Here is a 15,658-nt window from a genome sequence, read left to right as displayed (position 1 = left end):
TGTGCACGCCCCACGCGCGGCCCTTGAAATGGTCGTGGTAGTGCGGCGGGTAGTGGTCGTACGAGATGTACACGGGCACATCGAGTCCCTGGGGTAAGGTAGACAGTCAGGCCAGACTCGCCTTGCTCGTCGCCACAGGCCGGGCTCGACTGATTGCACGTTTGGTGTGTGGGAGGCATGCGGGAATGGATAGGAGGGACACGCAAAGTACACAGCAAGCAGACAGTCAGACTTTCAAGTTTTGCCCTTGCCTTTCGGCACACAAAAGGTATTCGAAATAAAAACGAAATTATTTCTGTTTCAGTTTTGAAACAAAAGTGGACATAAAAAATTATTGGGCGGATGCGGAGGAACCGGACGATTTAAACGGAAGTACAGAAACGCCCAGCCAAAATCAGTTGTTCTGAAAAACATGGGTTCCACATACAATCGATGACAAATTGTACGTTAAACCAACTTTGTTAAAAACAACTCATACTGGCTCGCTGAGTTCGTCCGCTTGTGTCTCCGAAGGAAGCGCTTGAAACGTGCCAGGAACATGGAGACAGATGAAAAGGGTGTGTTTTTGAGGAAAGACAGATAGGAAGGCGTTTCACGTGTGTGTCTTACCTGACGAGTGACAGAGTGAGACAAGTTGCTGCCGGCGACCTAGTAGTCATGACTCAAAGTGAGCGAGTGTCGGGGCACTGGGAGGGGTCTAACAGCCAACGCATGCGAAAAGTCGTTTAAAAAACAAAACAAGAAACTACGTGCCGCCAAAAAGGAGCTTATGTCATAGCTAAGGAACTTCGTTCAACTCAACAAGTGCAAAATTTTAAAATTTTGGAGTTAATATGATAAAACTGGACGAGTAAAATGTTTCTAGCTAGCCATGGGCGTAACAACAGCACAGCGCCGAGGCGAAACAAGACACATGCACACACACATTGTGTCTCTAGGCATGCACACAACTATTCAACAGAGCCGGATACGTGTTCTGGCAAAATCGGCAGGGCGAAAGATTTCTGTTCAACTGATATATGGGCGCTTTCGGCTGCCGTAAATTTATATCATTTCAAAGTAAGAAATATGAAAAAAGGAAGGTCTCTCTCTAAAGCAAATAGACGGAAAAAGGAGCTAGGTTTGCAACTAGCAACTTTTTTTGAAAATAGAATAAATTTTGTGGCATGCCGAATAGAGTTGAATCTACTTGTACTCGCCTAGAGGCGAATAACTTATGAGCTACAAATATTGCAAACATCGGAACTGTTTCAACTACGGCCAAAAGTGCCACTTAAAAAAAACTAATAAATCCCGCTATTTAAGTTTAAGTCATGAAAATTCGCAATGATTAAGATAACTACTTTTTGGTTTAGATCGATTCGCGGTGGAGGAATCGTAACTAAAAGCTGCCTACAAATCTTGTTGAGAAACCGAAATAGAAAAAAGACCCCGGAGACTCACCATGCACGTCCAGGTGAAACCACGAGCCATTTTTGTGCTGCGCGGGGGGACGATTGAGGAAGACAACTTGGCATTCATACCAACCCTGGTCCGTCTCTTTGATGTTAGTAAGATTGAGCGAAGCGCGACCAAAACTGCTGTCCGTGGCTACCAACGCTACGCGACCTTGGTAGTCGTCATGATAGTGTGGCGGGTAGTTGTCGTACCAGATGTACACCGGCAACCCCAACCCCTGTCAAGCCAAGCTCCGTAAGACCAAATCGGACGACAGCCATCCTGCTTGGCTCCTTTTTCCACTCACTGGGAAGGGGACGCTTTTGTACACGCTAACTCTGCCCAGTTTGTACATAGAGACGGTTGTCGGTGTTAGTTTTTTTTAAGTTCGGATCGTCGGTTCGACTGTTTAGAAGGCTGTGAACGGATCTGCGACGGCGGGAGTCTTCTTCCGGTAACCAGACCACATGCACGGCACAAAGCTACTCCACAACGCCAGGAATTTGGATCAAAAAGTGTACTTCAACTCAAGCAGGTAAGAAACAAACCTGATCCAAATTCCTGGCATCGATACAAATAGCCCTCGCCGCAGTCATAGGCGGGGTGTCAAGGATAGGAGTCAACGGGCTCAAACACTCCACCAAGCGGTTAGTCACGGCGGCCTTGTGTGAGTGCTGTGAAACCCTCGTTCGGACCCTCCTCGTCAAACAACCGGCGCTCATGCTGGGACCCGTCCTGTGCGGTCCTTAATCAGCGCTCACTTGGGAAAATCAAAATCGACCCGCTATACAACCAGAGAGACCTGAGCTCCAAATGCAGGGATATTCTCATTCAGGCTATACGAGTAATTACAGTCAAGAAGTTAGTCACATCAACGCAAGCCTTGGCTAGTCATCTTTCAAGCAGTACTAAATGTCTCGAGTCCCTAGTGCCGCATATCCTGAACAAAGAACAAGTGGTGTGAGGTCGACTACAGCCACTTCATGCATACATCGATACGTACCCTTTTACATTAAAAGACACCAGAGCCACCTGGAAGTGCACTTCGGAAAGAAGTACCTCAGGCAATTTGGAAAAGACGTCAGCGTGAGTGAGCCTAAAGCGCTGACAAACTACAAACACTACAATGGCTATGAAGAGGAACTAGTGACTGGGCGTATCCCGGGCTTTGTCCTTTGAAACTACCAAGTTGGAGTCCTTGACAGTCAGAGTGGCACCGCAAGAGGGGGGAACTCTTAGAAACATCAGCTGCGTCGGACGATGTTTTCAAACCGCAAGGATATGCGACACTATGCCCACAAAAAGAGCGACCAAGTCTACTGCTTGTGCAATCTGTGCTACCCATCAGGCCGACCGTACTACCCGATTGCCTCGGTTTGGCAGCCTCAGACGCCATGCTGGGGCGGCGTGGACTAAGGAAATGCCCCGAGACGCAGACCTTACCGCCACCCGGTAGAAGACCCACAGGACATTCAAGGCCACGCCAGTTTAGCAAAATATTATTGTTTCGCCGTGATTCAAAGAGGGCAAACATCGCCGAAATGAGGGATGGGGATCTGGAAGGTAAAGTTACGCGAGGGAATGCAAACGCTGAGAAACTTTGCGTAGTTTCAGGACAAGGAGGAAAGGTCCCGGATTAACAACATGCTCTGGCTGCCCCTTCGTGAGCTGTGGGTTTCCAAAAGGTGCGCAAAATACTTTGCGTTTGGTCCTGTACAAGGGAAGGCCTGCTGCTCGAAGTGGATCCACGCTGTCCTCCGCCGCCCCATCGCACCATGCACCACTCGCCGGGCTGGCACCCAGCCGCACACGCCCGGAGGGTGTGCGCACTGTATAGGTGCAACCCCGTGGCGCCTGACACTCACCGTGGACATCCAGGTGAAACCAGGTGCCGTTCTTGTTCTGGTTTGGTGCCCGGTTCAGGAACACCACCTTGCACTCATACCAGCCCTGGTCCGTCTCGCGAATGTTTGTGAGGTTGAGGGAGGCCTGGCCATAGCTGGACTCTGGGTTGACCCCCGAAACACGCCCTTTGTACTCCTCGGCCGCGTGCGTGGGGTAGTTCTCATACCAGATGTACACCGGAATATCCTCCCCCTGTCGCAGATCAGGCATCCAGGGACACTATGTGCTCGCAACTCCACAACGGTGCATACAAGTCGGATGCAAGGGTCGAGGAAGCCGCCATTTTTTTGGCGGTGAATACGAACGCCCGATAGGATATTTAGAATAATAAATAAGACATGTTTTACTTAAAATTATGTTATGACGTGAATTTTCACTGTTCTTAAATTAATTTAATAGCAAATCAGAAACTTTGATAAACATTGTGAGCTTCGACTGATCGGGAATTCGTACTCAGCTCCCTTGACGTTTGCTGTCCCATGGCCATACATGACTGGAATTTTATAACAACTCCTCTCAAGCGCCTCTCCTAGGAAAGTTAAGTCTACATTGACATTTTATAGTTGCATGCTACCAAGGTGAAAGTAGTAACTAGTAAAGCTCCAACTTCAGTGCGGGTCTAGCACTCAATGAGCTGTTACGCCGCTGAAATTGTGTCCTGGAGCTGAACAAAAACTGGCAATTTGGATTTGCGAAACGATTTACATTTCCAAACCAAATAATGGAACGGCTGTTCATATTGCAGCCTGAACATTGTCAAATTTAAGTATTACGGCAGTGCACACAACTGAGACAAGCTAGTCTAGATGCCGAGATAAGGGGACGCCACACAGGGCGATGATTGCTAAAATAGCATCGGCGTACGGCAACAGAGAATCTGTGAGGGTACCAAGAGGTTATTGCTCCGCTGTTTAAGGTGTTCTGGGAAGCTGGCTGAAACGGGGTATTGTGGTTGCATGCAACTTGAAGCGCAATAGATGATGTTGCGAGCCATAGTTCATGAAAGATATAGTGAGAAGAAGAATGACAATAGTATGATGTTTGTTGTGTTTGCTAGAGGAAATGAAGAAATAGTTGTTGAAGACATGGACATGAAAGCGAAGGTTAATTTGTTTTAGGTTCTAGCTACAATTTGTTTACACTAAACACCGACAACGTATATGTACACAAGAAGGGAGAGGAGAAGGTGGAAAAAGAAGACAAAGAACATTTTAACAGAAATCAATAGTTCAGCACATGAAAAGTTCAGAGGTAAAAGGAGAACATGGAATTTCACGAGTGTACATGCTTTTGAAAGTATGTGTACACCATCAAACGTGCAATCGTTCTTATATTATTTTCAGAAAAAAAACCAACACATGTGAGGGTTTAAAAAAAAGTTACCATTAATCTTAAAAAAAGAATGGCACAATACTGAAACACCTTATATTGAGCCCCCATTGCAAAATAAGTTTACCTCAAATGGATAAGACAGTTACTTTTTGTGTAGAGCAGTATAGTTTTGAGACTGAGATAAAATCGTTTTGCAAGGGAGCTTAACATAAGATTACACACACATACACAACCAACCACATATCATCAGTTCTGTCTCTCTTTACTCAGTAATTTAAGTTTCAAGATTCAAAAGGGGGTTAAACCGAATAAAACGGACAAACTTTGATCTATTATAGTCGTGGAACTTGGACTGATTTTACCAGCCAATCGAGGCTTAAGTTAAATAAAAAGACATTTCCATCATGGGGCAACAAACGCCGACCTTTTGTAACCAACTGAGAGACAAAAAGAGAGAGAAATGTGGCTGATCCGTACCGTCCCTCCTACCTTCTTCTCCCACTGGAGGACGTAGGGCACAGGGTGGTCCTCGGGAAAGTCCACATTGCAGTTGAACACGACGGACTCTCCCAAGATGGCGGTAATGTGCTGGGCATCTTGGAACGACAGTGCTGTAACAGACGGCAGGATGGAGTCAAACTGTCGCAGCGCCGTATACTTGTGTGGGGACTGGGTGCAAACGCGCTGTCTTTCCTGCGGCACGGGGTGCGAAGCAGCGAAGCACTGCCGAGGTGGGTCGGTGGGGCGCGGTGCGCTCACCGCCTGCATTATTCAACGGGCTGAATTACTCACTGACATACACTGGAAAGAGGGGGATTGACAGACGATTGTCTGGGAATCAATATACGGAGCGACAGCGAGGGACTCATCTCAGAGGGCGGGTTCAGAAAAAGAACGCTTTGGAGCGGCGAGGGAGAAGACTAGGGGATTGCAAATCTTGCTCCCAGAGATGACACTCACCTGGGACCACGACGTTGAGTAGGAGCGACAGGGGTAAGAAGGCGACCGTCAGCAGCTGGCGACATGTGACCACACGCATGCCCATCCCTGTGTTCCCATAGTCACTGCAGGGGCCCCAGCACCGCCATCACCTGCAACAGACAAAGCACCGTCAGTCTCTCCACTCGTCCATTCCGACAGGCAAACACGATGCTAATACAATTCCGCGATTGATTGCAGATAGCCCGGCTGGCCCGGCCCACCTCGCCGAGTCAACAGCAGGCCGGAAGCCTCCCTCTCCTCGACTTCCGGTCCCTAAATATGCGGTCCGGATTACGAGCCGGTTTAAAGAAACGCCCGTAAACGCGCCTTCCTTCCCTGCTGATGAGGATTTGTCGTGTTGCCAATTTACATTCACCCCTTCCCCGAGAGCCCGCCTGCAAAGTCCTTTCGCAATTTACAAGCCGCCGCTCCACTACGCTACGCTCTGCCCGGCCGGGCCTGGCTGGCCCACCGCTGACTTTGTCCACCGCTTTTCACCCGAAAACCTTTTAACTTTTTTTCCTCTTCTAACCTCGACCGAGGTAGCGGCCACCTTTTGACGGGGACAAGACCGCACGGCAGCGAGTTTGATGAAAACGGCCAGTCCGTCCCGGCGGATAGACTGACAAGGCAGATAGACTGACAGGGCGGATAGACTGACAAGGCGGATAGACTGACAAGGCGGATAGACTGACAGGGCGGATAGACTGACAAAGTGGATAGACTGACAGCACGGATAGACAGACAGACAGCACGGATAGACAGACAACGCGGGTAGTGTGACAACAGGGCGCATAGACGCTCACAAGGATAGACGGGTATAAGATACAGCGGATAGACAGGGCGACGCGAAAAAAGGACTAGCAAATGAGGTGCCGGCTAAGCAGACAGGCGGTGCAAAATGACGCTTTTAATGAGCTCATGATCACCTCCAAGGCCATCCAAGGGCGCCACTCGCATTAATCAATCCCCCGAAAAGAGGCCCCTCTTTTCTTGACAGCAGGAGGGGAAAGGGGGGGGGGGCGATCCGGCGCGGGCAAGCACAGCGGGCACTGCCTTTCCATTACATCGTTATAACGATCCGTGTTATTATTTCACAGCCATCAAGGCCGGGCTGGCCGGGCTGGCAGCACGGCTGGCTGGCGGGGCTTGGCGGGGCCTGGCGGGGGCCGGCCCGTATCAAAGGTGGCGCCGTGAGCTGATAAAGGAGACCCAAATCCTTGTTGGTTTTCCCGCCCATCGTTACGGTGACGGCGTCCCCACCGCACGCCACGCGGAGGGGGGAGGAGAACCGCAAGCCGCGGACAGCTCATTTGTAGGGAGGGTCAAGCCAGCGTCAAGTGCGGCGCCCGGCTCCAACGCCAACACACACACATGGGGCACGCCCCCCTAAGGTCATATGGAAGATAGGTCTGCGCAACCGAGATGCATGCTGGGAGACCGGGCAGCTAATCCCTCCCGAATCCGTCGCCGGCCGCAGCGGAGGACCGCCTACCTGCCTGCCAGCCTGCCTGCCGGCTTGCCCGGTCTCCCAGCATGCATCTCGGTTGCGCAGACCTATCTTCCATATGACCTTACGCCCCCCACCCACTCACACACTCGAAGCGGGGCCCTGAATGCGACCGTGCTTTTAATTCGCCCCCCCCCTCCCGGCCCGGCCGGGTGCCGAGGCGGGTGCCCACCCTTGGCCCCAACGCAAACACGCAAATGGATCGGCGGAAATGTCCAGCAAACAGGGACGAAAGCGGCACAAATTAACATTTCGCCGACACTGCACGCCGCGGCGCGGGGGGCGGGGGGTGACGGATTCCATTTGATTCCCTGGAGAAGGGTGCTGCGGCTCTGGAGAGAATGGCCGACGCCGATGGGAAATCGCCCCACTACAGACTGGCGGGGCGGGGTGCGGTGGGGCGTGCGCACGCCACTGTATACGGCTCGGGGACCCCCAGGGGGGCCACGGATCTATTCACGGGGCAAATAGGCATCCCGAGGGCTGGTCGCGCCCCCCGCGGCGTGCGTGGGCCCCGCTTGGGCCCCGCTTGGGCCTGGTGGGCCTGGTGGGCCCGGTGGGCCCGGTGGGCCTCGCGGGGGGCACCCTGAACGCGGTCGCCCCGTCTCTCTCGCGCCCCCGCGGGCCCCGCGCGACGCGAGGGAGGCGGAGCGCCACGCCGTTCGGAATCAGTCCCCAGGCCATTACCATATTCATGCAGTGCAGTGTAGCGCTGACGTCACGTCACGACGCGTGTACAGTGTACAGCCACACACCACTGTGGACCCGCGGAGCCCGGCCTGCCATGCCTGCGGTGGGCCTGGGCCGGCGGCGCCACGCCCAGCCCCGCCCCGCCACGCCCTGCCACGCCCCAGGCTGCTTGAGCTCCCAGGCAATTGAACGGTCCGGTGCCCGCGAGATCGCAGCCGGGGTTACGGCCGCCCACCACGCCCCACCGCACCCCGCCACGCCCCGCCACGCCACGTCCCACCATATCGACCGGCCGTGTTCAAAATCCATACGTAAGCCTTCAGACGATTGCTTTTTGTTGCTGTTTTTGCGCGAATAAAACCAGTGATCAAACTCGCCGTAAAAAGTTATCGTTTGGACGCGGGTTGCGTTTTCGCGGGTACTACACTGTACCGCTCCGCGGGGAAGAAGACCATGGCGGCGCCCGGCCCACAGTAGGCTAGAGGACCGGTGGAGGCGGCCGAAATTCTGGACGCGCTTTGAGCTTGAACCGGACGTGTGACCCCACCAATGGATGGCTCTCCGAACGAGCAATCCATCGGTGGGGTCACACGTTCGGTGCGAGTCCTGCTTAGCGACTTTGGAGCTCAAAACACGTCTAGAATTTTGGCCGCCTCCACCGGTGTTCTGGCCCACTGTGCGGCCGCAAAGGCAGACAGACGCACGGACACCGTGCTCCAGGCGCTCCAGGCCGAGCGAGAGAGCGAGAGGGAGGGTTCCGCTTGCGCGCCGCTCCGCGGGGAACGTCAGTCGGGGGGAAAAATCGGTCCTCTGGGCACGGCGGCACGGCGGGGCCAACGGTGGCGGGGCGAGGCCGTGGCTCGGAGGCAGGGAGGTGAACCAGCAGACTGATTCCGAGAGTCCGTCGCTTCGTCTCTCTCGCACCTTCACGGGACGTACGGCCCATGAGTGCGAGAGAGACAGACAGACTCTGCAGAGACTGGCCTCGCGGCCAATCCGAGCCGCCCGAGTGACATCCCGATTGACTCCGGCATTCCCCCTCCTTGCCCGCCATGTCAAAGAGCGTGCTTACTCTCCTGCATGACTGCGCCTCGACCGCGCTGCGCTACGCTGCGCCAGGCCGACCCACAGTGGGCCAGAAGACCGGCGGAGGCGGCCAAGACTCTGGACACGTTTTGAGCTCCAGCGTCGCTAAACGGGACTCGAACCGAACGTCTGACCCCGTCAATGGATTCCCCGTTCGCCGAGAGCAATCGGTTGGTGGGGTCACACGTTCCGTTCGAGTCCCATTTAGCGACTCTAGAGCTCACAACGCGCCTCCACCGGTCTTCTGGCCCACTGTGCGACCGCGGCGCGCTTCAAGACCGCCAGCGTCCGCGTCAACAACAAGGAGCACTCAGGACAAAAAGGAACCAATTCCCCCCCCCCAAAAAAAAAAAACAAAAAAACAAATTTTTGCACAGGGTTTTTGATTAAGTTTAAAAGTTTAAGTACAAAAATTTAAGTCAAGGTTCAAAAATTTATGTTTAAGTTCAAAAACTTAAACCCCAATTTAAACATTGGGGTTGAAGTTTAAAAAATTTCAGTTGAAGTTCAAACTTTAACGTTTAAAACCTTGAGTTTCAAAACCTCTGTCCATGCGGCCTGTTACAGACGTCTTAAAACGTGCACTATTGATTTTTTTTAAAATATTTCCCCCGCCGACTTTTTACAGTGTTGCCAAGCTGGCGCACCCCAACACACTTGTCGGCTCGTCGAAGGCAATTCTTCTTAGACTCGATTTTCCCGCCAATATTCGCCCAAGAAACATTCGCGAAAATTGGCCGCCACAACACGCGGCGCGAGACAAAGCGAGCGAGTGAGAGAGAGAGAGAGAGAGAGAGAGAGAGAGAGAGAGAGAGAGAGAGAGAGAGAGAGAGAGAGAGGATGGGGGAGGGGACGAGTCGGCGGTCTTTGTTTTGCCGTTTGAATATTAAACGCCACCATTCAACCGTCTTTTGTTCCGACAACCTCCGTGCCGCTCGGCCTGGCTCGGCCTGGCCCCGCCACGGCCCGCGCGGCGTGCACCCTCGCCGCCTCACTGCCGCGAGTCCCGACGCCCGGGGCCCCGACGCCCCCGACGACGCCGCCTCGTCGCGCCCCGACCTTCAGAGTCGCTCGTCGGCCGCGTCGCCCGGAGCAGCGCGAAGCAGCGCGGAGCAGAGAGGCTCCGGCCGTGCCGAGTGTGCCCAACAAGACACTGCAAAAAGCCGGAACGGGGCGACAACGCAGAAACAGCGCCCCGTTAAAGTGTCACATGACTCAACGCAGGCAGGGCCGGGCAGGGCCAGGCAGGGGTAGGGGTGGGTTGGGGCCGGCCGGTGCCGGAGGGGAAGGGGGGGGGAAGCAGATCCGAGGGGATAGGATTTTGCTGTATGAGCTGTCGGGTGGACCATCTCCCCCACGGCCCCTTTCTCACACACAGACCCTCTCCCCTCCCTTCCTCTCTCTCTCTCTCTCTCTCTCTCTCTCTCTCTCTCTCTCTCACCACTCACACACACACTCACACTCACACACACACACGGTCGGGCCTATCGGACGCGCAGAGTTATAAGCACCTCCTCATCAAAGGCGCTGGCGTTATACTCGCCGAGGGGGCGGTTCGACGAGTCCCGCTCTCTGATAATTGGCTGAGCCGGGAGCGCCAAATAGGGAGAAAGGGGAGGGGGGCTTTTCGGGGATGGAACAAGACTACTACGCGCGCGCATTTCATTAATTAAAACCATTCGTTAATTCGGTGCCAATTTATCTGACAGTGTAGTCGTTACGTCATTTAGCGACGCACCCCAAGGACGTGGCGCCCGGCCAAAGGGCGGCCCAGGGGCGGCCAAGGGGCACCCGTAAGGGGGGGGGGAGAGGGGCTCGCCCCCTATTCCGCCTCCCTGGAGGCCGAGTGTCCGGAAAGGGATTCCATAAATTCGGAGGCGGGGGATTAAAAAATATGGGAGCCGAAAAATAACACCCTGCGCGTGCTCGCCTCACTCGAGGGCTCGCCCGGCTGATCCAGTAGTGGGGACGCGGACCGGACAACGACGCCGGTAGCCGTGCGCGCTAAGGCACTGGTCTGGTGCCCCAAAATACCTGGTTCAAATCCGACAAATCTGGTAACTTTTTTTTTTCAAAATTTTAAGTTGAATTTAATTATTTCCACAAAAAACGAAAAACGAGACACGTGGTGCTTTTTTTCAGCTCGAGAAACTGCAATTCGGTAAGCGACGCCACGCCAACGTCATAACCGGTCATAACCGGTCATAACCAATTTAAGCAGCGTAATTGACGGAGCGAGACCCAATCCATTTAACACACACACACCTGAAAATAAACAAAAAGGATCGAGGCAGTGTACCTGAAAAACTGTCGTCTCCGGGCGGGCCGAGGGGGCGGGGGTTGGAGTGCCATTCACTGACCTGCAACAAACAGCGACGACAACACGGGTAAGAAACGGAGCCATAACGGGATACAGTAGCAACAGCGCACAATGTTATGTCAACGAAGCGCCGGGAGCCCTTTTCCCTGCGTAGCCTGCGTGCGTCTTGGCCGAGCGCCGCCGAGCGCCACGACGGAATTTAATTGTCAGTCAACAACACAAACATGGCAGCGCGAGCGCAACTTTTGGGGTCGAGTTTGAATAGGAAACGAGGGGGCAGAGGGGAGAGAGAGAGAGAGAGAGAGAGAGAGAGAGAGAGAGAGAGAGAGAGAGAGAGAGAGAGAGAGAGAGAGAGAGCAGGCGGCATCGGCCGTGGCGGCGCTTTTCAACGCCTTGCCTCGAGGCCTCCGAGCGACGCGCCTCACAACAGTTTAAATCAACCTCCAAAAAATTCGGTTCCGTGTTTCCGGACGAAACCCCGGCCGGGAAATTTGAATTTGGCGGGATGAGGACAAAAAGTTGACACGAGCACGACGGTTTCTTTCCTGTTTGGTTTAAAACATAATTTTAAAAAAAGTTAATATAGGTCTCTTTTATGAAAAATTTATGGAAAATTTCGTTAATTATAGGAAAGGAAAAACCCGAAATGGAGACACGGAAAAGGAGCGAGATTTCGCGGCCTGTCCCGCCCCCGTCTTCACACGCCCCGCTTCACGCCACGGTGCTTCATTTTAATTCCTCTATAATCCGTCCGCCAGGTGGCAGGGTCGGGGGCCACCCGCCGAAACTTGTACACAATTAGTATACGACCTACTTGTGCGTGCAACGACACTGAAAAAGAAAATGACTTGAAAAAAATAAAACACTTGGGGGTTGCGCGGGGCGCAAAGTGAGCAAAAAGAGAGAAAACGGCGTTGGCGACTGCGTGGCATTAGAGATGGCAGCAGAGAGAGAGAGAGAAAGGGGGGATGTGGCAAGAGAGAGAGAGAGAGTGAGAGAGAGGAATGACTGATGGAAAGGTTGGTTGACGTGACTGATGGCGCCCGGGGGTTTGAAAGAGAGGGGGAGGGAGGAAGGGGGGGAGGAGGGGGCCAGTATGATGTGCCGTGTTGGTAATGAGGGAGGCTGTTAATCACGGGCCCAGTTTGTGAGCCCTGTCTACTTACAGCGACGACGGCAAGGCGGCACGGCCCAGGGTGAGGGGCGGCCCTAGGGGCGGGGGGAGGAATGGATGCTGTCGCCGCGGTGCTAGCGGCCTAGCAGCCGGAGCAAGCCGGAGCAGCAGAGCCCCCGTGAGGCGGGCACGCCCGGCGCGCGGGCCCGTCCGCCGGCACGGCCTACCCACACGGCGTTCCCCGCGCCGAGCCGCCGAGGCCTTGGCCGGGGCATCGTCGTCGTCGCCGACAAATGTGAACACCTGACAAACCCCGAAAGCGCCAGCCGCCGCTCTGAAATATGTCCCGACGACACCTTCCACTTGGCGGGGCCCGCTCGGCTGGACTAATAAAGTGTGACTGATCGAAGCGGGGTCGCCAACTTTATCGCGGGGCTGTTCTCTCCTCCTCCGCCTACTCCCGCTCCCCTTCTCCTACTCCTCCTCCTGCTGCTGCTGCTCCTCCTCCTCCTCCTCCTGCAGCTTCCCCCAGAGGGCCCAATGCGTGTGAAGGTCCGCCGAGAGGTGCCGTCAAAACAGAAGTAGCCGGTCCCTTCTTTGCGTCAGTCAGGTTGCCAACTTTCCACTACCATCGAGTCTCGGTCTTACACACTAAACTGTTTATGTGGAATTCTGTGCGCGTAACTTGCACGATTTTGTGCGTACTTGGAATTTGCATAATAATTTGCGTAAAAATGCCTAAATCTATGCAGAATTTGAGCACAATTTCATGCAAAACGTCACACAAGTTTAAAATTATGCATCACCACGTACAAAATTGTACATAAACATTTCGCGCGTAGACCAGCTCAATTTTTTTTCTTCCGCATTTCTAAGTTTACCTTTTCCCAGCCACCTGGTGGCGATACTGCCCGGCACGCCACTGCCCGCCTCGACACGCGCTGGCGGCGTAAAGGCTACAATGTTGCGCACTAAAGCGCCTCGCCTCCATGGAGGCCTCCAAGCCGCTGGGGAAAAGCAGAGGCCACTTGAGCCGGCCCAGCGATTCCGAAGGATCGCCTCGTCGCTCTGTCTCTGTCGCACTCGCGGCGCGTCCCGTCGACGCGGCCCGCCGGGATGCGAGAGCGAGAGAGACAGACAGATCAGCAAACAACTTGGCTGCGGCGACGTGTTCGAAGCGCTGCAGGCCGCTGGCTATAACGTGGACACGCGTGCTTTTTTTACCACAGCCTTTCGACAGTCTTAAGCTAAAATTGCTTTTCAGTTTTCAATTTTTCGCGAGTCTCTTGACACCTTTTCCAGGGTCTGAATGTTTATTCAGTTTCAAAGCGTCTGCAAGCTAGTTATTTCGATTCGTCATTTTGATGATCGTGTTCGAAATGAAACTACTCCAAGAATAGTACCCTCGCTAACTTCGATCTTTACTTTCCGAGCTGGTGGTGCCCTACACTGCAGCAGCAGAGCGGTAACGTGTGGCTAATCGGCCGGGGGTCCGTGCAGCGCCTTGCTGCGCCGACACTTTAAAACTCCGTGGAGGCCGCGGAGGCCGTGGGGATGAAGCCGTTTCGTTTCGCCCCTCCGCAGCTCCGCAGCCGCAAGCTTGTTGTACTAGTTTCTTCCCTCGGTCGTCACGGACCGCACAACTTCCTCCCATCAACCCTTTTCTCGCGCCGTCCGTCTGCCGCCCAAACAAGCCCGGGGAGGGAGGGGAGAGAGAGAGAGAGAGAGAGAGAGAGAGAGAGAGAGAGAGAGAGAGAGAGAGAGAGAGACAGAGAGAGAAGCCAGCAGGCAAAGAAAAAAAAATCAAACCAGAGTGGAGAGCGCGCCGCCAGGCCAGGCCACGGCGAAAAAAGTTTCGCTTTTCAAACAGGCTTTGCCAAGCAGGACCAAGGGTGCTGTGCAAGGCCAGATTACGGCCCTGGAGTGAGGCGACACGACACGCACACACAGAGCTCTGTGAATCCGTCAGCCACTGCACTCGCCCAAACAGGGAGAGGGGGGGGGAGAGAGAGAGAGAGAGAGAGAGAGAGAGAGAGAGAGAGAGAGAGAGAGAGCGAGAGAGAGAGAGAGAGAGAGAGAGGCGTCTAATCGGGGCTGTGGATTAGTTGGGCGGCGGATTCTTCTTCCGGCCGCCTCGCCGCCCCGCGCCACTTCCTCGTTTTGTTGTCGTTTCGCTGCAGCGATCCGAAGCGCAGCAAGCGCGGCAGGCGCGGCCGTGGATGGGGGAGCGCTTTGTGTGGCGACGCGCGGCGCTTCCGTCGCTCCGTCTCGCTCGCACTCATGGGGCGCTCCAGAGGTGCGAGAGAGACAGAGCCTCGAGGCGGCCGAGGCGGCTGAATATGCTGAGCCGGGCAAAGACAAATGAGTTTCCTGGAGGGCCTTGGAGGGCCTGGAGGGCTCCGCTGGAGTCCCGCGGCACTGCCACTGCACTGCCGCCGCCCGCAGCCCGCCCGCCCGGATATAATGACCTGTTGCTGGGGAATCCGGGACCGGGCGTGTTCGAGTGGCACACGACAAACACTCGAACACATGCAGAGGGGAAAGGCTCAGCCTGGCGCAGCCCAACCAACTCGAGATCAGTGTGCGTCCGGTTGGCTATCAGTGAAATAATCAGCATGATCCGACATGATCACAATCATTCGTTCGGAGATTCATTCACTTTTTGACCAACTTTTGTGAAGGTACTGCACCCTTAAAACCTTACGAAGTATTTTGAGCCTACGTAAGTACAAACTAATTTACTATGTTATACGAAGAAATAGTTCGTAAATTACGAAGTATTTTTTTGTGAGCTCAAATACTTTGTTATAACAAACTGCTTTGCTTTGTTAGGCCTGAAATAGTGAAAGGTTTTCTCATTCTCCCTAACTTGCTGCGGTCAAGAGCCTTTCCGAGGAGGGGCAGGACTTGAGAATACTAGGGCGTTGAGGGAGGCCTTTGACCGCAACTAGATGGACGCAGTGGACGCCCAAAGTCAGCATTATTTGATTTTTGCCACTTGGTCAGCTTTCCGAGGCCGGCGCTTGAATAAATCTCCAATAATGCCTAGTAAACATATTATCATTTATAATTTCCCGCAATCAGTGATACTCATAGGTGTTCTCGTTCGGGGAGCAATCCATTATTGGTGAGGTCACCCGTTCGGTTCGAGTCCCATTTGGCGACTCTAAAGCTCAAACCGCGTCCAGAATTTTGGCCGCCTCCACCGGTCCACTGTGGCAAAAGGTACGGAAGATTCTGTAAACAGCTTGTGGAAATTCTCCGTAGGCTCTGACAGTATTCT

General features: G+C 53.9%; 1 protein-coding gene across 2 annotated transcripts in view; it reads right to left on the bottom strand.

Moving 5' to 3' along the window:
• The window catches only part of LOC117654385 (protein turtle-like), a 90,772-nt gene that overhangs the window by 8,479 nt on the left and 66,635 nt on the right, over positions 1 to 15,658 (bottom strand). For both annotated transcript variants that reach the window (XM_034400987.1, XM_034400986.1), the window contains exons 2-4: positions 5,635 to 5,765; positions 5,152 to 5,285; positions 3,303 to 3,534 (exon numbers count right to left, since the gene is read on the bottom strand). In XM_034400987.1, the coding sequence (XP_034256878.1) occupies positions 3,303 to 3,534; positions 5,152 to 5,285; positions 5,635 to 5,719 (451 nt within the window). In that variant the 5' untranslated portion in view covers positions 5,720 to 5,765. The remainder of the gene's footprint in view (positions 1 to 3,302; positions 3,535 to 5,151; positions 5,286 to 5,634; positions 5,766 to 15,658) is intronic.

This window comes from Thrips palmi, unplaced genomic scaffold, assembly GCF_012932325.1.
Source record: "Thrips palmi isolate BJ-2018 unplaced genomic scaffold, TpBJ-2018v1 HiC_scaffold_10, whole genome shotgun sequence".
Lineage (NCBI taxonomy): Eukaryota > Metazoa > Arthropoda > Insecta > Thysanoptera > Thripidae > Thrips > Thrips palmi.
Note: the sequence above shows the minus strand (reverse complement) of the source record. Positions and strands in the feature narration are given on the sequence as shown.